The 24578-nt window shown below is 36.8% G+C and overlaps 1 protein-coding gene across 5 annotated transcripts in view; it reads right to left on the minus strand.

The window, feature by feature from the left end:
* Positions 1-24578, minus strand: part of kntc1 (kinetochore associated 1) — a 100845-nt gene that overhangs the window by 54588 nt on the left and 21679 nt on the right. For all 5 annotated transcript variants that reach the window (XR_007957705.1, XM_052032451.1, XM_052032449.1 and 2 more), the window contains exons 20-37: positions 24486-24547; positions 22216-22327; positions 20649-20792; positions 20500-20556; positions 19351-19452; positions 17864-17983; positions 17530-17673; positions 16638-16736; positions 15570-15673; positions 12254-12356; positions 11692-11826; positions 10325-10441; positions 9481-9553; positions 9327-9394; positions 8124-8410; positions 5777-5949; positions 4102-4199; positions 2589-2733 (exon numbers count right to left, since the gene is read on the minus strand). Coding sequence is in view for 4 of the 5 variants with exons in the window: in XM_052032451.1 (XP_051888411.1) it covers positions 2589-2733; positions 4102-4199; positions 5777-5949; positions 8124-8410; positions 9327-9394; positions 9481-9553; positions 10325-10441; positions 11692-11826; positions 12254-12356; positions 15570-15673; positions 16638-16736; positions 17530-17673; positions 17864-17983; positions 19351-19452; positions 20500-20556; positions 20649-20792; positions 22216-22327; positions 24486-24547 (2143 nt within the window). In the remaining variant the exon portion in view is untranslated. The remainder of the gene's footprint in view (positions 1-2588; positions 2734-4101; positions 4200-5776; positions 5950-8123; positions 8411-9326; positions 9395-9480; positions 9554-10324; positions 10442-11691; positions 11827-12253; positions 12357-15569; positions 15674-16637; positions 16737-17529; positions 17674-17863; positions 17984-19350; positions 19453-20499; positions 20557-20648; positions 20793-22215; positions 22328-24485; positions 24548-24578) is intronic.

Raw genomic sequence — 24578 nt, forward strand, 5'->3', positions numbered from 1 at the left:
TTTGTAAATAACTTAATTTCATGTTATTTCAAATCATTTTCCTCAAATCCAGGGGGAAAATTTGCAAATAATATAGTCTGTGAGAGGACTTTGTCGCAGAAAGCAATTTAGGAATATCCTCATTGTATTATACATGCATAGCAATCCCAAAGTTGATAACTGTTTCACACACCTGATTGCCTTGCCACCTTAGCTTCCCTAAAATCTGATTCATTACCACAGTACTAATATAGTTCTACAAATTAATTAGGAGGTAAACTGGTAGGAACGATTCCTGTTCTTGCCAACAAGCCACATGCATAAACAGTGCATGATGTAATGAAAATGAAATTATACAAATTCCATTTTCTGTCTGACTAAATGAATCTTCACAGCAATATAATGAATCGGATTTTGTTGGGGCTGGACAAATAACAATGCTCACTGATAATTAACCTTGTCACTAAACATTTCAGCTCAAAAAAATGTTGGTCATTATTGATAGAAGTGAAAGATAATAATGACACAGTAAGGAAAATTTAGTGTCTGTAACCCCAAGGAATCAACTGTGGAATTTCTTAATGAATCAGATTGAAGCATTGATAAATTGCAGAAGGAACTTCAAATTAAGATGTAAATTAAGATGGGTAATTTGAAAGTCACATCAGATTAGCAAAAATAGAATAGAACAAGGGAAAAAGCAATAAAAAATATTTTTTATATTTGTCATTTAAAAGAAATTTTCATCTAAAGAAAGAGTCAGTGCCAGAAAAGTCAATTGTCAATAATTCACAATTATTTCCTAGCAGAGAACACGTGCTTAAACAAGTCTCAATTTTGTGACGAGCTTATTCCTTATATACCACACAGATATCGCAACTACATGATATTCAACGTGTGTCAATTGTAAAGGCAGAATGTGAAAGGCTGCCTTCATGTAACAGTGAAATGGCACAACTTGGACACTTGTTTTTGGATACTGAGATGTATCCACATCTGTTTTGGTTTGACAAGGGAGATACAGAATTGATGTTTCCGCTAGCTAGTGTGTCCAGAACCAGGGGTCAAAGTCTCAAAATTAGGCATTATATAAGGCTCACCTGCACATTCAGTGTCTATGTTCAAACCTGATTCAAGAGACAAGCTCTCATGGTACAGTACATCAGAAGTTAATAACAATTCAAAAGAGGGAAGAAAAATAGATTTAAAATCCCTTATCAGAAGAATAACATTTACCTGTTCCTTAAATCACTTTTGCATGACAAATTAATAAAAATTACAAGGTACATTTACCAAATTTGTTATTTGCATGGCAAATAACAATGCTCACTGATAATTACCCTTGTCGCTAAACACTTCAGCTCAAAATAATTTTGTTTGCTGTCATTGGAAGTGAGAGATAATAGTGACACAGCAAGGATAATATAGCATCTGTAACTCCAAGGAATCAACTGTGGAATTTCTTAATGAATCAGATTGAAGCATTGATAAATTGCAGAAGAAACTGCAAATTAAGATGTAAACTAAGATGGGTAATCTGAAAGTCAAATCAAAATATCAAAAATAGAGACTGGAACAAGGAAAAAAGCCAGAAAAAAAACTTTTTTTATATTTGTCATTTGAAAGTAATTTTCATCTAAAGGAAGAGTCAGTGCCAGGAAGGTCAATTGTCACTAATTCACAATTATTATTTTCTAGCAGAGAAGGCGTGCTTAAAACAAATCTCAACTTTGTGACAAGTTTATTCCTTATATACCACACAGATGCAGCAACTACATGATATTCGACATGCGTCAGTTGTAAAGGCAGAATGTGAAAAGCTGTCTTTGTGTAACAGTGAAATGGCACAACTTGGACACTTGTTTTTGGATACTGAGATGTATCCACAATCTGCTTCAGTTTGACATGGTAGATACAGAATTGATGTTTCTGCTAGCTAGCTTGTCGAGAACCAGGGGACAAAGTCTCAAAATTAGGTGTTGGCAATCTAAGACAGAGCGGAAGGCATTTATTCACCTAGAGGGTAATGAACACTTGGAATTTCTCACAGAAGAGGGTGTGGAAACTCAGGTCGCTCAGTTCATTCAGCACCGAGACCAATATAGTTTTAGATATTAAGGGAATAAAGGATCATGAGGCTAGTATAGAGAGTGGTGCAGTGGTAAAAGATCAGCCGTGATCTTTTTGAACAGTGGAGTAGGCACATGGAGCCAAATGGCCTACTCATGATTCTATTTCTCATGCCCCTATTTCTCATGCCCTTCTGCTTCTCACTGGAAGTTGCTATATTATTTCCAATGAAATAATGGCCCAACAAAATGTTACAGTAAAAATAATTACAGGTGCTCCCCAGCTTATGAACACCCGACTTATGTACATGCGTACATACGGACGAGCATTTGGGAGACAGGCAGTATGGATTTTCCAGCTGCTATGGGGCTGCAGGCATCTGCTGTCATGCGGGAACACTGTTCCCAGATGCATTTATGACTTGTGAACCATTCAAGTTATGAACAAAGGATTGGAATCCTGCCATATTCTGGAGAGGACCTGTTGATAAATAAAACAGCAAATTAAGCATAAAATGTATCCTGCTGCAACTGATATACCTGGAAGCAATGGTACGAAGGCAGTTGTAATTTCATACATTACGGGCATTACTGATACGTGATCAAGCACAATGCCATCCTCAGTGAAGAAATCTTCAAAAGTCCATTCATCATAAGGATCTTTGTCAGTTTCCAAAGATGACCCCTTTAAAATTATAATTATTCAGGTTATAAACTTAACAATTTGCATTAAATTTTTTAAAAAATCAATTATTCAGCAATGACTCTTAAAAATCTTACCTAAAGTAGTTATTAATACACTTTATAATTCTCCCCCCAAAGAGTGTTGAAATGTTTGCAGTAATGCATGGAGAGAAAATTGCACTATCAGTGGCTTAAATTTCAATCTGACAGACCATAACATAAGAGGGCTCATGTTAATTACAACAAAAAAAATTAATTCTTGAAATCTAAAATAAAACAAAATACTTGAAAATACTCAGCAGGTAAGGATGCATCTGTACAGAAAGTAACACTAATATCGGCAAGTCTCTAAAACATTAATCAGAAAGGCGCCACAGTTGTTATCAGAGACATACAGTACCTGTATTCCAAAATGGAAAGAGTAAGTAACCAAATATTTTGGTCCCACTGCAGCAGTTTTACATAAAAATTGGGAAGTATTAATGAGAATAAATAGACATTCATACTCCAAAGGAAGAATTTTAAAACTGATCGACTTGATATAACCATTAAAAAAATGAAATCTTGCAGACATTTGTATTTATAAATAAAACTGACCAGCTCGTTGCAACTTTTCATACAAGTCAGTCAGTTGAAAGAACAAGTAACGAATTTGCCTAGAATTATGATGAGGAAGTGTAGTGTGATGGAAAATGCTCATGATACTTAGCAATTATGTATGAATCCAATAGATCCTCAATAGCATTAGCAATGTTAAATAATATTTTTTTAGAATCATACAGCATAGAAATAAATACATTTTAAATACACTTGCTTCATACCCAAGCAAGACTTCTATTTATAGATTCCATTTATATCAAATTATATAGCACATATGCTATTTGTACCAATTATTTTCAATGTCTGGTTAGCTGAAAAGTTCTTTAATCATTGTTCATCATTATGGCATGTTTCCAAAGTACTTTATTATGGCAAGAGTATTATAGCATGAAATATGAAAGATTCTTCCTCTGACAAGATGAAGCCAAGTTGACTTCAGGACACAATATGCCACAAGTCAGCATCAATTGATGCCACAGTTTAATTGTTGTGAATGCCAAAAGTTAGAACCTTGGCCATTACATTTCATAAAAATGTATGAAGGTTAGTCAGTGTTATTGATATTCTAGCATGTATCCCGAGATTTTCAAAATAAAAATCAGAGAGTTTGTGCTTTGGGTTTTGCCTCATTTTTCCTTGCAAAATTAAGGAAATTTGCAGTGCAGCAGAAAGATAGGAGATCTACACAAGACACAATATTGTTATTGTAAATAATTCCTTCATGTGAAATTGATTAGAAATGAGCACATAAGCAAAGGTCAAACCTTACTCTTGTTTTAAATCCATATTCATCAATTAGGCATTGCCTGTACACATCTAGAGCAGCACGAGTGCTTTTACACAACTCTTCACAGTCAAGTACAAGGTCTGAAAAAACAAATATTAAAAATTACATTGCAGTGCTTCTATAACACTTAAGTCAAGAAAATTATATAGTTGAGGGTAGTCCTATAGTGCAACTTGTTTGTGTGGTACACACAAGAGGGTTTGATCAAGTGTCACGTGCATTATATTTTAAGAAGGTCTTGAAATCTCAATGCTGGGCAAGTTAGAAGAAAAGTAAAATTAGGCCTAGGACATCCATGCAACATTTATTTGTTTAGAATCATATAATGGTTACAACTCAGGAGGCAGCCATTCAGCTGGTCACATCCAAGCCAGCTCTGTACTCCAGTGATTCTCCAGTTCCACCACTGACTCTCTCCCTCTGTATCCCTCCAAATTTTTCTCCTCCATATATTTATTTTATTCCCTCTTGAAGGCCACAACAGAAGCTGTGTCCTTGAAATCTGCAGGTAGTACATTCCAGACTCCAACCGTACTGCATTAAAAGTGTTTTATACTTGTGACCTCTAGTCTTTGATCCCTCCTTCAGAGAGGACAACCTCCACTAACCAGTCTATCCAGAAAAGTTATTGACACATTCAACTAGCTTTATCTACCAATTAGTCTTCAATGACAGAATCTTTCAAACTGACAGCCACGTCTTGGATCCAAGGGTAAAACTCTTCTACATCTTTAAAAATAATCTGTTGAAGTTTACTTTTTAAAATAAAACTGCAATATGGAATAATTAATTGCTTCCCAACTTATATTTCAACTGGGGCTGAAGTAATTTGTATTAATTTCTCCAATATAATTTCTGGAAATAATACCCCAGAACTTCCCTTGTCTTATATTATTTTACAATTGACCTTGGGGCCAAATGAACACTCTGCATTTCACTTTTACGTCCTATGTTTTTAACTGCAGAGTAGAACAGGAGATTTTGTTTCTTCTCTGGTAATATTTAATATTCTGCAATTTCTTAATTTATTTGCATGTACAACAGGCAATGCTGAAAATATTTCACTAGATCCCAAAATTACATATTAAGATGTGGTGGAGATACTCTGGAGAATGGCCTCCCCTGGACCAACATGTTGAAATTTTTCAAAATATAAAAATTGCATTAAAATAAAGGATTATTTGTATTAAAATGGTAAAATATATTCTATTTTTTACCACAACAAATGGCAAGAAATTTTGCTACAGACCAAGTCTCCTCTGCATCACTGCCCTCAAACTGTTTTTCGTTCTCGACTATTAAAATACAGGGGCAGTGGCCTTGAACACTCCCAAAAATGAAATAAATTGACTTTTATATCCGGAACATCTATTATTGATCCCCCGGTTATGGTAACATTGTAAGTTTCCATTCCTGAAGTAATTTTAAACAATAGCATCAGTTGCTACAAAAATAAAGATAAATATTTTCAGACAAAATCAAGTTTCATAACTTACTCCTCTAAATCAAAAGAAAAACAGTGTATTTAATCCTCATACACAAGTTTGAGTTTCCATCCAGAAAATAAAGCAAAAGAAATTCCAAAGACAAATACAACTTAAATGCTAAAAATTTGATTCCAATTTAGGTTACGTTCAATTTTTCAGTAAGAGATTACCCATGTTGCAGATGGTGACGGCTTCGCAAGCTAGTTCATAAATTACAGCAGGCAAGTTCATTCCAGTTGGAACTATTATGGGAACATTAGCTTCCAACATCTGACACATTTTCTGAGCCACATGAAATAATACTTGGCCAGTCTGATTAGTTTTGTGCTCTTCGTAAAGCTCACTAAAAATAGAAAAGGAAATAAGTGAGAAAATAAAATATTCATACTAAGTTAATTCCACTTTTCTAACAAAATCTTAAATTTTTTTACCAATTCTTCACTCTAATCCACCTGACTAAAAAGGTTGCAAACAATACTTTCCAAATAGTCAACAGATTGTTCAAGATATTTTTTAAATTGTGAAGGACCGAGAAATACTGATATTCAGAAGGATTTGGATACGTCTGTACATGGATCACTAAATTAAATGTGGGAACATTAAGGAAACCAAAAGAATTTTAGAACAACAGTAAAAAAAAAGTTTCACTCCATTACATATGGTCATGTTCATTCCATACTTGGAATATTGTCTACAATATTGGTGTCCTATTCCAAGGAATAATGCACTTGCCTAAAAGGGAAGCATCACATGTTCATGAAACTGATTCCTGGAACGGTGACGAATGGTCCAAATGAGGAGTGATTGAGTAGACTAGGCCTACAGTCCCTACATGCACAAAGTACTCATGGATGCTGGAAATGTGCAAAAAGAAAGAACTCTGATCAAAGATCACTGACCTGAAAATTAGTTGATTTCTTCTCCACAGATGCTGCTTGAGCTGCTGAGTATTTGTCAGTGTTTAACTTCATTTTCTATATTCCCTGGAGCTTAGAAGAATGAGGGACGATCTAACTGAACAAAGCATCCTTTAAAGGTATGACAGTGTGGATGCTGGGATGATATTTCCCTTGGCTAGAAGATTTAGTATTAGGATGTGGTTTAATGAACTTCAGCAAGACTTTTGACAAGGTCCCACATGGTAGACTGGTCCAGAAGGTTAAGGCACAAGGGATCAGAGGCATGTTGGCAAACTGGATCCAAAATTCGCTTGGTGATACGAGGCAGAGGGTAGTGGTGGATGAGTGTTTTCCTGACTAGATGTCTGTAACAAGAGGTATGCTGCAGGGATCGGTGCTGGGACCCTATTTATAATATTTATATACAGTATAAGAATTGGATGAGAATGTAGGTGGTCTGATTAGCAAGTCTGTGGATGAAACAAAAATAGTTGTTGTAGATAGCAGGGAAGGTTGTCCAAGGATATAGAGGGATATCAATCAGCTGGAAAGTTGGGCAGAGCAGGCAGATGGAAGTTAATCCAGACAAATATGAGCCAATGCATTTTGTGAAGTTAAATTTTAGTAGGACATGGTAGGAGCGTTGATGTACAGAGGGTCCATGGGGTGCAAGTCCATTGTTCACTGAAAGTGGTAACACAAGTGAGTAGGGTAGTGAAGGTGGCATTTGGTATGCTTGCCTTTATAGGCTGAGGCATTGAGTACAAGAATTAGGATATCATATTGCAGCTATACAAAAATACAAAACATTGGTTAAACTGCACTTGTAGAATTGTCTACAGTTATGTTCACCACACCATGGGAAGAATGTGATAGCAATGGAGAGAGTGCAGAAGAGACTGATCAGGATGCAGCCTGGAATGGAGGGCTATAGTTATGAGGAGAGACTGGATAGGTTTGATTCATCCGCACTGTAATGTAGGAGTCTGAGCGGTGACCTTATAGATATAGGTCTATAAAACTATGAGGGGCATAAATAGGATAAATAGTCTTTTTCCCAGGGCAAGGGAATCTTGAACTAGACGGCAAGGTTTAAAGGTGAGAGGAGAGAAATTTAAAAGAGACCTGAGGGGTAGGTTCACCACTGCGCGCCCCCCCCCCCCCCAAAACACACACACACACACACACACACAGGGTGGTGGTTATCTGGAATGAACTGCCAGATGAGGTGGTAGCGGCAGATACAATTATAATGTTTAAAAGGCATCTGGACTTAAATAAGAAAGGCACAGAGGGATATTGGCTTAATGCAGGCAATTGGGATTAGCGTTGATAGGTATCACATTGGCATGGATGAAGCAAGCCAAAAGGACCTGTTTCTCTGCTGTCAAATTCTATGACACTATGCCTCATATTTTGTGGCCATACCCAAGTGAGTGATAAAACCTAAAATTCCATCTAAAAGGATACTGAGATAACATAGGAAGAAAAGATGAGATAGACAGCAAACTAGAGTCAAGGGGCTGAATGTTCTACACCTGCTCCTATTTCTTATGTTCTTAAGGTAATTCAGTAAAGATCAAGCAATAAAAATATGCCAAAATTTCCACATTCCTACCTGCAAATTTTTACAGCCCGTTCTATATTTCCTTCATCAAGTGACCTCATTGCAAGCTCTGATACCACATCTTGCTCTGAGTTTTGAAACAGGAGGGACAGTTTATAAAGCTTCATCTCTCTAGGAATCTTCGCATTGGTGCTTGAACCAGTGTTATGACCTGCATCTTTCCTCAAGTTTGAATTAGACCAAGTACTCGCATAAGCTTGAACTTGTTCATTGTACAATTGTAATAGCATCTTAGGATCCTCGTAATCCTTCAGTGAAATGAATCCCTCAAAATATTCCTGCAAGTCAACAATATTATTTTAAAAATTTAAAAGCATTAAAATGTATAAATATTTTCAAGTATGAACTTGCCACTAGGCTAGGACAGTGGGGATACAACCCACGATACACTGATTCAAAAACTTTTAATAGTTTATAAAAATTGATGTCTCAATGCAGTACTAAGGGAAAGCTGCACTGTCAGAGCTCCAATGTTTCAAATAAAACGCAACATCAAAAGGTCAAAACCTTTTCGCATGGGTGGATATAAAAGTGCTCATGGCACGTTTCAGTGGTTTTTCCATACATTAACCAACAGACTATCCTGTGAATCATTATGCTGTTTATGGAACTCGTGCTTTCTTTGTTCCCTACACCACAACAATTCCCTTCCACTTTAGAATATCCTGCAGATGTGAAAGGTCATCTCCAGAAGAAGCAATTTCCATCTTCTTTGTTTACAACCATGATTTAAGGAACTACTAGAAAGACAAATCACCACTGTGCAAAATACAAGTCTCCGAATTTGTAAAACAAATCACAAATAAAAACTTGGGTATACATGCACCTGATCTTTGGGTGTGCTGGTCCATCACTACAGTGTAAGAACACTTTCACTTTGAGCACCAAACTTGAGCTTCCACACTATAGTTACAGCCAGTAAAAATAAATATCTTTTCAGTTGTTCAGTATTACACTTAATTTCAACATTGGATTAAATCTTAAAACAAAGCTGTTCAATCTTCAGCATTATTTTAAAATTTCTTCCTATAGAAGTCAACCAGTGTTTGCTAAGTGAGATTTGCTGAATTCTGGGCAGTTTTGTTTGAAAGGCCCATGTGGAATTAGGTAAAGAATTTCAAGTATAATTTTATTTCAATATTTGAAGAGATTAATATGTGATATGTACATCCAATATTTTTACTTAATAATTACCTGAAAATCTGCAAATGTTTGAAATTTATTTAAAAGATTTTCATTTTCTTCCTGTTGTAAAGTGTTGTCTGTAAGAACAAAAACATTGTGTTAGCTTCAAGCAAAAAAAAGAACCTTAGATTAGGAAAACCTAAAAATAGTTCAGAAAAATTACCCTTTTGATTCCTCTGTAAAAATTTAATAATCTCCGCCATTGATCTTGCAACTGACACCAGATGCTTTTTCCACTGAAATATAAACAACATCAAGTCAATCAACAGAAATTATGCATTTTGCCCACAAATACTTACTTACAAGAAAAAAAATGCCAAATTGTCAGTTGTCTACACTTAATTAAAATGATACAACTTTTCCTCCAATTAAGCAAAAATCTGATAATTATTATGACAGCTTTCTCTCTTTCCAATTAAAACACAAATTTTTCTGAGTGCTTAATTTGAGAAATATTTAATGAAGTGCACTAAGTCAGAAGAGTGATTATTTCTATTTTACTTTGGCTTGGTTAGCACTAAAACTACAGCCAAGGCCCATCAAGAGCTCTACCATGGTTTTACTGAATAATATAGATACACAGGAAAGGGTGGGTCAGAATCACAGTTGGGGATGTTATAAGCACTTCAGCTTTGATAAAATCAGCTAGGAGTTAACCTCCTAATCACTAAATGGCAACCCTTTTCATAATATCGTGAAAGTTAAGTGACAACTTTTAATCTATTGGTTTACGGCTAAAAATCTTGCTAGTGTTCAGTATTAAGGTTCATATTGAATAATTATTAACTGTGCATGGCTTGAGATGATGGTTATTGCTTATAGAACCATATTCCTAACAAGGAGTCAATAATCTAGGGGTGAAGAGGGATTATGAGGGAAGAGAAAAGATGACTAATTTGACTTGGATTTTTTCATTGCATCTTTATTTATAGCCAGAACATTCATTTAATTTCATCAATTAAAAACACAAGGTGATATTTCTGAAGCAACTGCATTCATAATCTTACCTCAGGATCATCAGGATGGTTTTCAATTTTCAACTGCGCCCAAGTGCTCAAACGCATTACAGTAGTCTCAGCTTCCTTCAATGCAAGAGACTTTAGCAAATTGAGGCAGTCGTCGTTCTAGAGGAGAAAAAGAGATTTTCTTCTTTTTTATTACTTCAAATTGCAAAACTTAGAACACCATAGATTAATTTTACGAGACAAAGTCAGATAAAGCAGGAATGGAAAGTAAACAGAAACTAATTAGGATTGGATTTAAAATCTAGTTGATATTTGAAGGTTTAAGTGCGTTTGGCCAAGTAAGATGAAGAGAATTCTTCATTCAGAATATACAAAAATGCATTTGAAAATGTACCATTTTCTCAGAACATTTACAAAAGGTTAAATCTTCAAAATCTATTTTAAGATCATAATATACCCCAAGAATAACTTAGGTAACATTTTGCTGTACTCTTTATTGCCATTCTTTCTGGGCCTGCTGTCAACCACCATTAATCTGTGACTTCACGTTTTCCAACATTTGCTTCAAACTCATAGAATTAATGTTGTGTTGATATTTAAGATCTTGCATCTACATCTCTATTCACTACGGCACTTGGAGGATAATTTTTTTCTGATTTCAAAAAGAACCAAATTTCAGTATCCGAGAAATATTTGCTTTTTCCATCTCAAAGTAAGAGATGCAGAAAAACTCCATTAATCCAGCATGCTTGGGACTTCTGTGGTATTGGACTAGCAGATTTTCCAGAGTATCAGACATTATTTTACTCATACTCCAAAACATTTTTTTTTAAAAACAGGTGTTACGCAGTAGAATGATACATTTTCAGTGAACCTGGCAAGTTTAAAGAATGCGTGGGAACCAGAGCCCTGGCAAGTGGACAACGTTTGCCGAAACCGGGGCCCCAGTGAGTGGATGAGGAGGGTGACAATCATCTTCTGGTTAGCCAGATGCCGAAACATCAGGATTTCTGAACAGTTGGACAGCAGATTATTGGAGTTTTACTGTATTGCCATTATCTGGTGAGCTTCAACCAATCTGATACGAATCAAATTGGATAATATGCCAAATTCCTTGGGAGTTCTATGTGGTTTTCAGAGAGAATGACCACAGCAAATCATTACTCACAAGATCCTTATATAATATTAAGTATCTGAGACAAGCTCACTTGCTAGAAAACCAATTATACATTTGGTTCAACCATGACCAAGGAAATTTTAAGTTCCTCTTATGTGAGCCACACTTTTTCTGATTTTTGTTTTAATATATCCTGCCAAGATTTAGGAAGAATACACAATCAATAGACATCTATACAACACACATCACCCCCTTCAACCTCTGCTGCACACAGATGTTAAGAAGTGCCTACCTTGTTGTTCAATATCAGGTGTTTTGTATGAAGAAAGTAAACTTCAACTGGGGTAAGTACATATGCATGAACTACTTTCAAAGCATCATCCAATGATGATGACAGGTCTTGTTTCAAGATGAACTTTATCAACCACTGATCAAAAGAAAAAGATACAGTGATTAACAAAAGAAAAATTATATATATTCAAGGTTATATTCCAATTAATTAAAAATAAATTCCAAGGACACAACAGTATGAGACAGCAATTAGCTGTTCCTTTAACAACACAAAACTAGAACCACAAAAGGTAAAATAAGGTTTATATGGGGAGAAGAATTGTCCAAAAAGTAACATACAGAAGTTGAGACAGTTTAATACTTGAAGACTGAAGTACAGAAGAATATAGGCCAATAAGTAAATGCTAAGATTCCACAATAAGCTTCACATAAAAGTAGAATAATTAAGTAAAGTCCAGTTGATTTTTCATCTTGAAATCCAAACACAATTACAACTTATTCAGTCTTACTCGTGTGCGAATAATAAATTATATGTGAACAATGTATTAAACTTATAATCCTACCATTATCTCGTGGTCATTGAACATGTCAAAGTTCCGTATTCCATATCCTCTTAATAATTTCTTCATCTCCATAAGCCTGTAGCTTTCTTGCAACAATTTCACCCTAGTAACAGTATCATGGGTCATTTAATAGCTTTCATATTTCTCAACTTCAAACTATTTATTTCAAGTCACTTCAACATGGACTTAATGGCAATTACCTATAATAAAGAATTGGAATGCCGAAACTCAAACCAAGTCTGAATGCATACAAGCTTTGACTGAATGAGATGTGTTGATATTTCAAAATTGTGCTCAAGGTCGCTCCAGAACCACTGTTAAAACATTTTCAGTTTGCCACAACCGTCTTTAATTTCCATAATCAGTTTATCGTTAATAACTAACTCCTGGTTCGCAACACATCCTTGCTAGTTCAGTTAAAACTTCCTCAAACTTGCCAAGTGTTTAATCCTAAATGGAGTTAGCAGATTTCGGTGAAGAGTACACTAAGACACAACAGATGACTTGGGTTACTTAAGAGTGATTTATCCATGATTCCTTATATTTAAAGTATTTACAAACTGGATCAGGAGAAAATTAGATTTAACCTACACAGTTAAACCACACCATCCATAAAACCATATTCCATTCAGGATGGTGGTGCAACTTGGGAAAAAAAATTAGGACGGCATAGGTGAAAAGAAGATGATGATCAAGTATGAACCCCCAATTAGAAAATGGGTTCTCCAGAGCAATGCAGGTAGTGCATTTAGGAAAACATGGGGAGTCAAGGTAACACTGATTGTTTAACTTTTGTACAATCAACCTGAAACATTAATTCTATTTCTCACCCTATAGTTACTGCCTGACCTGCTAAATATTCCCAGCATTTTCTATTTTAGTACCGAATCCTAGCAGTCCCATTTTCTCCAGGGCCCTATGCTATGGGGCAATTATGGAAGGAGAAAAAAGGAAATTTTATGTTAGCATCCATTAACATAAATTTCACAGTGGCATCACCACATTATAAGTAAGGAATTTCTGTATAATTGAGTTGACATTACATTCATGCCAATGAACATTATCTAGTTTTAATACTTTCTTTTAAAGCATGGACATAAAGTAAAAAATAATTTTAAAACAGTTCTATTTAGCAGAATGTGAATGTCCTTCCTGAAGGCAGTGTTCTCGACCAAACAATTTATGGTATTTCATCAATGACATTTTTTCCTCTCTCAGCTTCAAAGTTTCATGTGTGAGGGTGTTCGCTGACAAACTTAAAGTCAACTCCTTTTATAACTTCTCCAATAAAGAAACAAAACATCCTAGCTTCCAGCATGATTTGGAAGTTCATATAGCACACCATGGTTGTACACTGCATTGTGGTCACTGAAACCACTGTTCAAATCCATCAGAACACTGCAGCTAAATAGCAGAGCTGCCCATAAGACGTATCTACAACAGGCTTAACGACTTTTGGGCAACAGCCTGCTCTAGGAACTCAACAAGTCGAGTAGCATCTGTGCAAGGGAAAGGAACTGTCAGGACAGCAGCATCCATGGAGGGAAAGGAATTGTTGACGTATCAGGTCGAAATGTCCTGATGCAGGGTTTCAACCCAAAACGTCAACAGATGCTACCTGTCCTGCTGGGTTCCTCCAGCAGACTGCTTGTTGCTCCAGATTCCAGCATCTGCAGTCACTTGTGTCTCCATGCTTAACTATTTTTGCTTACTATTCAACAGTAATACCATTTCTAAGCTACCAATTCTGGGCTTCAATATTAACTGGAAACTTAAATACACTACATACACAGATATCGTAGAATCAAACATTGGGTGTTCCGCAACAGGTGATTCACCTGCAAGTCTTTCTATCACCAAGGCACAAGTCCACAGTGTGATGGAATACGCCTGCCTGGATGAGTACAACTTCACCAAGAAGCTTGACATCATCCAGGACAAAGAAACCCATATGACTATAGAAAGCATTGTGACTGTAGTGATGTTGCTCATACAAGGTGCTCTTCCGTAATCCCCTAAGGTTCCTTCAACAGAAACTCCAAACTGCAACCTTTAAAGCTGTGGAGAAGTAAAAGATGTGAAAAAACTCCACCACCAAGCTCCCTCCAATCCACGTGCACAAAATTGAACTCTCTGCTGGATTGAACTATGTATGTACCTTTACCTAAAGAACTGTAATAAGTTCAAGAAAGTGGCTGGATACTCTGACGTGTGTTTCATCTTTTATTACTTCATTCTGCATGTGACAGAAAGTAGCAATACACAAAGCACAACAATTAAGAAGCTCCACTGCATCCAGTTCAAAGTGTGCTGCCAGATCAACATCCCCATCATTGAACCCAATATTTATCAACACTCCACCAACAAACACTGTGGCTGCAAGTGCTTCATACATGCTGACCAATTCGCCAAGCTTATCTTGCTACCATCTCCCAGTCTGGTACCTTTATCTTTAAGAAGAAAAGCACCAAACGTCTGAGAATACCATCACTTAAAAGTCAGCCAATTTTAGAAATAAAAACCAAACGGACTGAAACATGCTGGAAATCAGAAATTAAAAGAGAAAATGCTGGAAGCACTCCGCAGGTAAGGCACCATCTGTGGAAAGAGGAGTTAATATTTGAGATCCTAGATCCTTTGCCAGAACAAGGAAATTGAGAAAACAAGGTAGTTTTCAGTACCAGAGAGGTTGGTAGGGAGGGTTGGGTAGAACAAATAGAATATCTCTGATAGATTGAGAGCAAATGACTGTGTGCCATTTGGAAGTCCATTATCCTTCTTTGTCTGTGTTATTCTTGTTAAAAACAAGACTGTAGGACGTGCCCAGTGGGCCAGAGTACACTAATAGAAAAACAGAGCCAAATTGACAGGCCACTTCTGCTCCAGACAGAAAGAAAGTTACCTAAACTTGGAGAACTTGATACTGACTCCAGAAGGCCACAATGTGCCCAGAAGATGAGGTGTTGTTCCTTGAGCATGCACTGGGCTTCATTGTAACAGCGCAGGAGTGGGATGTCGAATTAAAGTGCCAGACATTCACTCCTGCAAACTGAGCCCGAGTGCTTTACAAAGTGACCACCCAATCTGCATTTGGTTTCTCCATTGTAGAAAAGATCACATTGTTAATATCAAATACAGTACACAAGAGAAGATTAGAAGTACAAGTGAATCACTGTTTCAACTGGAAAGACCATACGGGCTCCTGGATAGTGGAAAGGGAAAATGTAAAAGCACAGATGTTTCATCTCCAGTAGCGTGGGAATTTTACAAGCAATTAATTACTTTAAATTCATTGCATCATCAAAAGAGTACATACTTAGGATGATTCTTTTCCAAATGTTGTTTGACAAGTTGTTCTACAGCATCGCTCCAGGGCACTACTGCTCCATACATTATCTGTAGTACTGCATCAAAAATCAGCTGTGAAGGAATATTATTATTACTACAAAGATTAACAAATGCATTGTAAGCGTTTCTAACAACTAAAAATACTACGCTTTATCCTAATGCCCCACCCCTTCCCAAACATTCTGCCCAACCTCTTCTTCAAACAAATGCAAGTGGGAAGATAGAGGAGCCAACCATTCCCAAGCTTCTACATCACTTGAAGAGGCAGCAATGTGAGATACTTAAGTACACTAAATATCCATCTCACTTAGGAAAAAAAATCTTTCATACAAACTCAAAATATGATTACGCTTTGTGGGGAACCTCCGGCAACGAACCCTTCACAAGTCAGACTTCAGCACCTATGCACCATATCTAAGGATGCAACATAAACATAATGAACTGAGGGGTCAGATTCACTGCTCATTAGGACCCGCAGCTTTACACCAGCAGATGCTTATAATGCAGCCCCATTCATTTTACAAGGGTCACCAACCTAGACTGAAGGGTGCAGTTAAGTGGATGGCTTTATTTCTTTACTTAATGGTAATATCAATTAATTAAAAGTCATTTATGTTTATTATATTTTAATGCATTCTTACGTATTTTTTAAAAAATACTTGAATTCTTTCTAACTACTTTAAACAGATCTTAACAAAAGACAATCAAAATCAGTTCAAAGGGCATTTGACAGCAGTGAGCTGTCATAAAACCCTCAGGACAGTCTAAGGGAGGCCTCTTTAGTTAAGATGTCCAAGGCCTATTCCCTGCAGTTGGACTTTTCTGCCTTGTGGGACCTCCATGGCCATCAGAATAATTGGTTTACAATATGTAAATACAGCCTTCAGAATAGCAAGAGGGAGAACTGAATCAAGCACAATCTGGTCCATGAACACATCTCGTTCCTTTCTCTCCAACAGCCCAAAGATGGTCAATAAATTTTGCCCTATGAAAATAATTACTGGATTTACCATAAGGTTGCATATGTAATACTTACGTCAGTATCAGTCATACACCCAATTACAGCCATAGCTTTGGCCTCCCATGCAGTTTCAAAAAGAGAGGCTGAACGTGAACTACATCGTTCCAGTAAATCCTATTTAAAGCAAGAGAGAAAAGCTATTATACACATTTAGTCATTAGTTTTAATGAAGCGTTGAGACTGTAGGATGTTGGTTATCACTGGGGGAAAAAAAACACACTAGGACATTTGCCCCTAATAGGAACATTGATTTTACAACTGCTGTGATCTGGATTTGATCCTCACTTCCAGTGCAATGTGTTAAGATTGCACATTCTCCCTGTGACTGTACATATTTTGCACAGGTACTGTGAGCGTTTGGCAGGAGTGCTCCAGTTTCCTCCCACATCCCAAAGATGTGCTGTTGGTAGGTTCCCGGCTACTTTTGGTAGATGACACGATAATCAGAAAGGTGATAGTGGGCATCTGTGATCAAATAGAGAAATAATAGAAAATGTGATTGCTATGAGAGACGGCATATCGTCAATGGAGCAAATGGACTCCTATGCAAAGGAATATGAAAGAATGAGATTAGGGTTTAAACATTTTATTTTTTCTTCCTGAAACTCTAAATGAACATGTTACTTCTTTTTTTCCCCCCAAGTTTTTTACCCTTGGTTTCAAGAATGTTGGCGAATGAAATGCAATTACAGAATTATTATTCCTAAAAAGACCTCATCTAATAATTTAACATATCATGTCCATCTTTGAATGATAACCTTTTTTGCCTTAGCAATTCTGTTGATTATTTAAATATATCTCTCCAGTTAAATGGTTTACAACATATCTCACCATTCAGCTCTTGCATTTACTATTGGGCTTAGTTTTGTTTTTCTTATATAACAACAACTTAAAGTAGAAGATTCACCTTTATGTAATGCAACAACAGTTCTTCCTTCTGTAAACCATGCTTAGTTATGTAAGGCTGTATAATCTTTTCAAGAGTCAATGGAATAAGCTCTGGAGCCAGAATTCTATCCAACATCCGAAATACAATTGTTGCTGTAGTTTCCTGATAAATAAATCAGAATTACAGTGCAATATACAAGGCATAAATCCTCCAAATTACTGAAATCAGATTTTAAAATGCAATTTCAAGAAAACATTTAAAAAAATCTTAATTGCTCTAAAGCACCAATTCTGGATCTACAAAACTCATACACCATTTTGCTAGTCTATTATTGATCGAAAATACTACCTACCTTTTCAAACTCCGAGAGTGCCAGTCTGCAGTTGTATTCTCTGTGGAGGTCAACCAGCTCTTGCAGATTATTGACCAATGTCTTTAATTGACATACCTCCTCACAATCAATATTTTCCTTCTGAATTCAACAAAAAAATGTTTTTAAAATTTCTATAGTTCCTTCACAGCACAAAAATCCAGCATTTTTAACTTTTTTTTTAAACTTTTACTCACTAGCTTCACCCTCCCCAGCCACCAAGGAAGTTGCTCCATTACAGCATCCAGTTTGACAACTGCTGTGCAGACTTAGCCCAGTGATTCATTATATGGAAGAGACCAACTGCAGTATTTGTACTGCTGCCTTGCAAGATCTGCCCAATGACTGAATGAATCTGGAAACTTCCTGGCCTTTATGACTAACATGTGGAGCTCCCAATTAGGCATTTGGTATCAGACTGTTCCTACCTCTTCAAGCCTTTACTCCACTTCCACCAAGTCGTCACGCTTTAACCTGTTATCCCCCTGAACTCCTTCTACACTATCTTTCTTCCACGAACCCAATCCTCGAATCCATTCCTTTTCTCTGACATCCCCAGTTCTTAAACCCTTTCCTAATCCACAAGCCTTGCCCATCAGAGAAACAGCAAGGCAACACAGCACACTGAGACACCTGTTCACATGTCCTTGGACTGGAGAGGGCATGGCAAAGGAGGGACTTTCACACGAGCCTTGTCCACCCCCAAGTCTATTGTTGGCCTCAGCTGTTAAATAACAGTGGTGGATCACTTTGTCATCGGTGATAAGACTACGTAATATGAGAGGAAAACATCCCTTAAAGACATATCTCTGCTTACAACATAGGATTCAAAGAGAAGAGGGGATTCACATTACAGAAAATTGCGATACGAATGTTTTTCTAGGAACGCAACTCCTCCATAACGCAGGGGTCACCTGTAAAACTCTTTACATAACTTGATACATGCAAAGTACCCTGACTACACTAAGTTGCAACACTGTTTTTCAAAAAAACACAATACACATGATTTTGATGTTGTTTCACCCATAGTTCAAGTTCAACTAAGAAAGCATTTTCATTTATTCCCACCTCCATCTCATTGCCTACCTTAATCCCACAAATAAGACTCCTTTCTATCCCTTCTCAACTGCAGTTTCAATTTCAAACACTGCACTCCAAACTTTAACTAAACCGATGTTTGATTGCAGTCAACATACTCTGTGCCTATCGCTCCTGGTCTCTACATCAGTTCTTAATTTCCCATTCACATTAACATCATCCTCAACTGGAAACTTCTTCACAGCCATAACCCAGCTGAACGTAACTGTAAGCAATCCTTCTAACATTGACATTACTTCCATCCTATTTTCACCTGTATCAGTATCTGAAACTCCATGCTCCCAATTCTTTCCCTGTCTCCTGTCCAATTGCCCTCAAATGCCTTCACAAACCCAAATTCAGCTAAATTGAAGAAAAAGATTAAGTCATACTAAAGGAATCCAAAGTCCAGCTGTGAGAAGTCCAAGTTCATTTGGTTTCTTTGCTACAAAGTACAGTTCTGCCATCTGCAACCCATTTTCTGGCCAGTTTCCCTGCAAAAAAGTTGAGGATAGATAGGACTAATGAATTTCAATATTTGCAACAACAGCTCTTAAATTTTGCTTTAAAATGAACAATAAAAATGAAAAATGAGAACTTAAGGTGCAGGGAGCTTTAACAAATAAATTCAAATCACTAAAAATTTTCTGCATTCTGTCCCTACAGAATATCCTGGTCTTGAAGGGCATTAATACATTAAACATTTCTAAGGAGGTTCACGAGAACATTAATAGAGCAAAACTGTTCAAGCCCCAAAAGTAGAGGTGATGTTGGGCTTAAAGTAATACGTTAAGAGGAGGAGAAAGTTAGAGAGACAATGGGAGGAGATTGGTGGAGATACACCTAGACAACTGAAACCAAAGCTAGGGTGAACTCGAATATGCAGATGGCAGCATTGAGTATTGAAGTAGCTGACGCAGGTAACAAAGATACGTTCGGCATTTCAGCAGCAGATGGTTCAGGCAGGGCATGGGAAACCATACAGAGTTGGAAATAGACAATCACAGTGAAGAGGATTTGGGGTGAATAACTCAGGACAGGCTAAGTAGAACTCTCAAGATTGTGAACAATCTGGTTCAAACTCAGATCATGGTCAAGGGAAGGGATAGAGTCGTGATCTGGAAATCCAATATGGAATCTGAAGGAACAGATCTTGCAAATTTAAGTTCAAAGAAATTCCATCCCATCCCTTTCTGCATGATGGATAAATATGACAAATCAATGAGGAGACTGAGCGTGGCGGTGGTATGCAAAAGAAGAGTTTTATTAACTGGCCTATGGGTTTCAGCCTTCTGATTTTTAGATAAAATGGAACAGACAGCTTTCATTGTTTCTTATTTTTGTTTAAGATATATAGCATCCTTTGAATTTGCTTTTTTAACATATTGCTTTTAGCAGCTTGGAAAAAGAACTTGATAACTTTTATATTCAGTAGTTTGGAGAAGTCACAATGTCAGCCTATTAACATTGCTGAGTTCATAAAAATATTAGATTCATCTCATTCTCAGGAGGTACCATAATCTAATTTTTGTACTCATTACCTTCTCAGTTAGCTCAAGACTGCGGGCTCTGTGCTCCAACCATTTTACCAGAATTTTCTATAAAAATTCAAACAAAAAAATCATTTTGCAATGTCCAAAAGAAAAAGGAAAATGGTATTCCTTTACAACTCTTTATCAAACATCAGTACCTTGCCCTCAGGAATAATCCTTAAAACAAAGGGAATGATGACATTTCCTAGCCAGAGGCACAGTTCCTCTGAAGGCGTGCTTGCTGGAATAGAATCGAGCAAACTTTGAAGTCTTTTCAAATCAAACTTGCTTTCAAACTCCACCTGACAAAGAAAAATGATCATAATGATCACAAGAACAAAACACTTCTTTTCATTAGCAACATGCAAAGCACTGGAGAAACTCAGTGGGTCAGGCAGCATCTATAGAGGGAAACGGACAGTTGAAGTTTTGGGTCACGACCCTTCACCTGGACTCCTACTTCTTTTCATTAAATAATTGCAAAGCTCCACAAAAAACTCCAAACTGTGCCTAATAACTGACAACTACAATTTGTAACTAGAATCAAGATCACAGCATATTTTATATTTACTTGATGATGTTTATACTTACATCAGTGGGAAACCTGGCTACGTGGAAATGCCAGCGACACTGTATGGAGAGCACAGCAGGCACTGGGGGCTAGCTCAACCAATTGGAATGATCACAAACAATCTGCTGGAGGAACTCAGCAGGTTGAGCAGCATGTATGGGAGGAAAGGAATTGTCGACGTTTTGGGTCGAAACCCTGCATCAGGACCCAAAATATCGACAATTCCTTTCCTCCCACATTGCTGAACTCGCTGAGTTCCTCCAGCAGATTGTTTGTTGCTCCAGATTCCAGCATCTACAGTCTCTTATGTCTCTCTGGAATGGTCACTAATCAGCAAAGAAAGATCAACCAATAATGATCAGTCCCAACATGGCACATCATTCTAAAAGTAGCAACTGGAAGAAACGCAAGGTCTACATTGTCTCTTTGTAAATAATCATGCAGTCAAAGCATCACTCATATCTGGTGAATAAAGCCTCATGTTAGCAAATAAAGGCAATTAAATGTGCAGAGTATGATAAATTTAGGTTGGGATTCCAAACTTTGCTGCAAAATCATGTATATATACTTAAATATATATTAAGCATATTTATGTTTTGTGTGTACTTTGTTTTCTGCTAAAATTATTGCACAACAATAAGATGGTGTATCTGTAGCCACACCAGTATTAATACTGAACACTACCCTAAAGGAAATTGAAACTGGAGGAATTTTTAATCAACATTTCAAAAGCTTCATGGTCACATTTCCAGGTACATATTTTACTTCCAGATTTTTACTTAAGTCAGGAAAACAAACTAAATTCAGTTTGAGCTTCTATACACTGAGTTATCGGTACAGTAAAATAACCATTTCCCATAACTGAATCAGCAGCTCAGAACTAGGTTTGATATCATCTTGCACTCAAGTCTCCCTGGAGATGCAGACAATGCTTCCAATCAATAAGCAAATCAAATCACCTTGCAGCAGAAGGAGGTCAAGACAATAGTTTGGCTGCATTTAAGACTTAAGTGTTACGAGTCACATGCATCAAGTTGTAGTATATTGATCCTCTGAGCCTGGCATTAACACAAATCTATTCACTATTCTAATATGAAAAGATGGGAAAACATTTCATGATATGAAAAAAAGATAAAATATTCAGTTAACTTCACCTGGTGTCTTAACCAAATATACTCTGCACATTTCTGGTTTCCCTCTTGTAGCTGCAACAGTACATCATTAAAAAGGTCTTCATTGTTTACAAACTTGTTCCAAGCAATACCACTGCAAAAGAAATTAAATATTAGTCATGTTACACAGCCTAAAAAGTAGGGACTGCACAAAGTCCTAAAACTTAAGTCTCATTTCAGCCCACATTTAATGTTTGATATATCTGTAACTCAGAAAAAGGTTCTTGGTTTAAATTCAGGTCCATGTTTATCTCGGAGCTTTCTTCGCCCTTACTGGTCTGCAGGAGACAAGAAAAAAAAAGAACCTTTTATTTTAAGTTTGTTCAAATAATTTTGGCTTTGCTGGAAAGGCCAGAATTTAATGCCATTCCCTCACTGCTCTCGAGGTGCTGACAGTGAAAAACCACTTCCATGGAAACTACAGGTGTTATGATGAAGGAACTCCCACAACAGAGATGATGTAGAAGAAGAAACTGTGAAGAAATGGTGATATATTTGAAAGTCAGGATGGTGTAACATGGAGGGGAACGTGCAGCTGGTAGCTTCCCATGTACCAGGTACCCCTGATCTTCTGGGTGATGCAGGTCATGGGTTTGGGATATGATGTTGAGGGTGGCTTTGCAAGTTGCTACAGTGCATTTTATATAATAGTAAAGACACACCCACAGAGTGAGAAGATTGCAATGAGTGTCTATTTAGGATGGTAAGAGTAGTGGCAATCAAGCAATTTGCTTTCTCCTGGATGGTGTTGAATTTGAGTGTTATTGTAGTTTCACTCATTCAAGAAAATGGAAAGTACTCTTACGTTTGCCTTGTAGCTAGAGGGAGGAGAGTCACCTGATGTGGGAAACCCAGCCACTGACCCATTTGCATGACTGGTGCAGTTAAGTTTCTGGTCAATTGTGAACACAAAAATGTTGGTGACAGAAACTCAGCTAGAAATTTCTAGAGAACATACATAGACTCACTATTGTTAGGTATGGTCTTTGCAGCATATGGCACAAATGTTTCCTGTCATATAACACCCCTCTGTTCACACTCTTCCCATAGTCCTGTATTTTTTTTTTGCCTATTCCCTGCATTGGTTGTCATGCTGCCCGTCTCAAAAGCCCCGTAGCATTGAGTTCCATTCTCCAACAATATTACATTAAAAAAAATCCTCACTCTCATGGGCCCATTTTAGCTTGATGACTGCCTCATCATTTATTCCCAGACAAAGGAACTCATCTTTACCAACTCATTACAGCAAATCCTTTAATATCTGAGAAACATAACATCCTCTGTTCTAATAGAGGCTGGAGTCCCAGAATTTTTCATTACTGCTCAATATCAAACTGGTAAATCTACATTGTAGATGCTCAATAGCTTAATGTTTTCCAACCCAAAATGACAAACTTTACAGTGTACAAATTCAGTCATCAGCTCTTCTTTCTTACTCTCCATGCAGCCAATCTTAATGTACAAAATATTGTGACTTTTCAATGGCCTTATCCAAAAGTGATGTCAGAGTGATGTATGTAAACATTGAAGTTTATTCATACCCAGCCCTCAATGGCCTTCCATCCAGTGGAACCCATTCCTTGCTCTTCCTTCTCAAAATCAATTTCATTTACATCTCCCTACATTAATTTCACCCATCAGTTACTTCGCTCAGCTACTACTGATCTATTTAACAATCTAACTTGGTAATGCAATATTGAAATCTGGCAATACAAATATGTACAAATAATTTATACATCTGGAAAATAAGAAGTTGACTTCAGCCCGTGTACATTCAAGTTCAACCAAACAATGTTCATTAATCACAATATTTTGCTTCCAATCAGCAAACTTTGTAGCATACTGCCAAAATCACTTTCGTACAGACATCTTGACTTGTTGCAGCACCCCATTCAACCTTTATTTTTATTGAATGCCTTGTAAAACTATATAAACCAATAATTATGTTTAGGACTATTTGTCCACATGGGAGAGATTTGTTGGGATGAATGAAGAATTTCTGGAATGCAACTTCCACACATTTTTGCTACTAACTCAATAGAACTTGTTCCCTGGACTCCCTTATCTCTCACCATTTTTTTTTTAAAGATTTCTCAAAATCTACTTCTTCACCCCAGATTTTGGTAATTTTTCTAACAGTCGGTGTATTTATTCATTTACTCCTTTCTAATTTTCTCTCACAAGTGCCTTGAATATTTTTATTAATGCTGGAAAAAAGGCAACAATAAAAAAAGGGGAAAAAAAAATCAAACCTGAATTTCTCAGGTCCAAATGCTTCATGAAATGTAGTAAGCCTTGCTTCTGCTCTCAAAACCTGGAATTTTTGATGAAATGGATAAAATTAA

This window comes from Pristis pectinata, chromosome 17 (assembly GCF_009764475.1).
Source record: "Pristis pectinata isolate sPriPec2 chromosome 17, sPriPec2.1.pri, whole genome shotgun sequence".
In the NCBI taxonomy this organism is placed as follows: Eukaryota; Metazoa; Chordata; class Chondrichthyes; order Rhinopristiformes; family Pristidae; genus Pristis; species Pristis pectinata.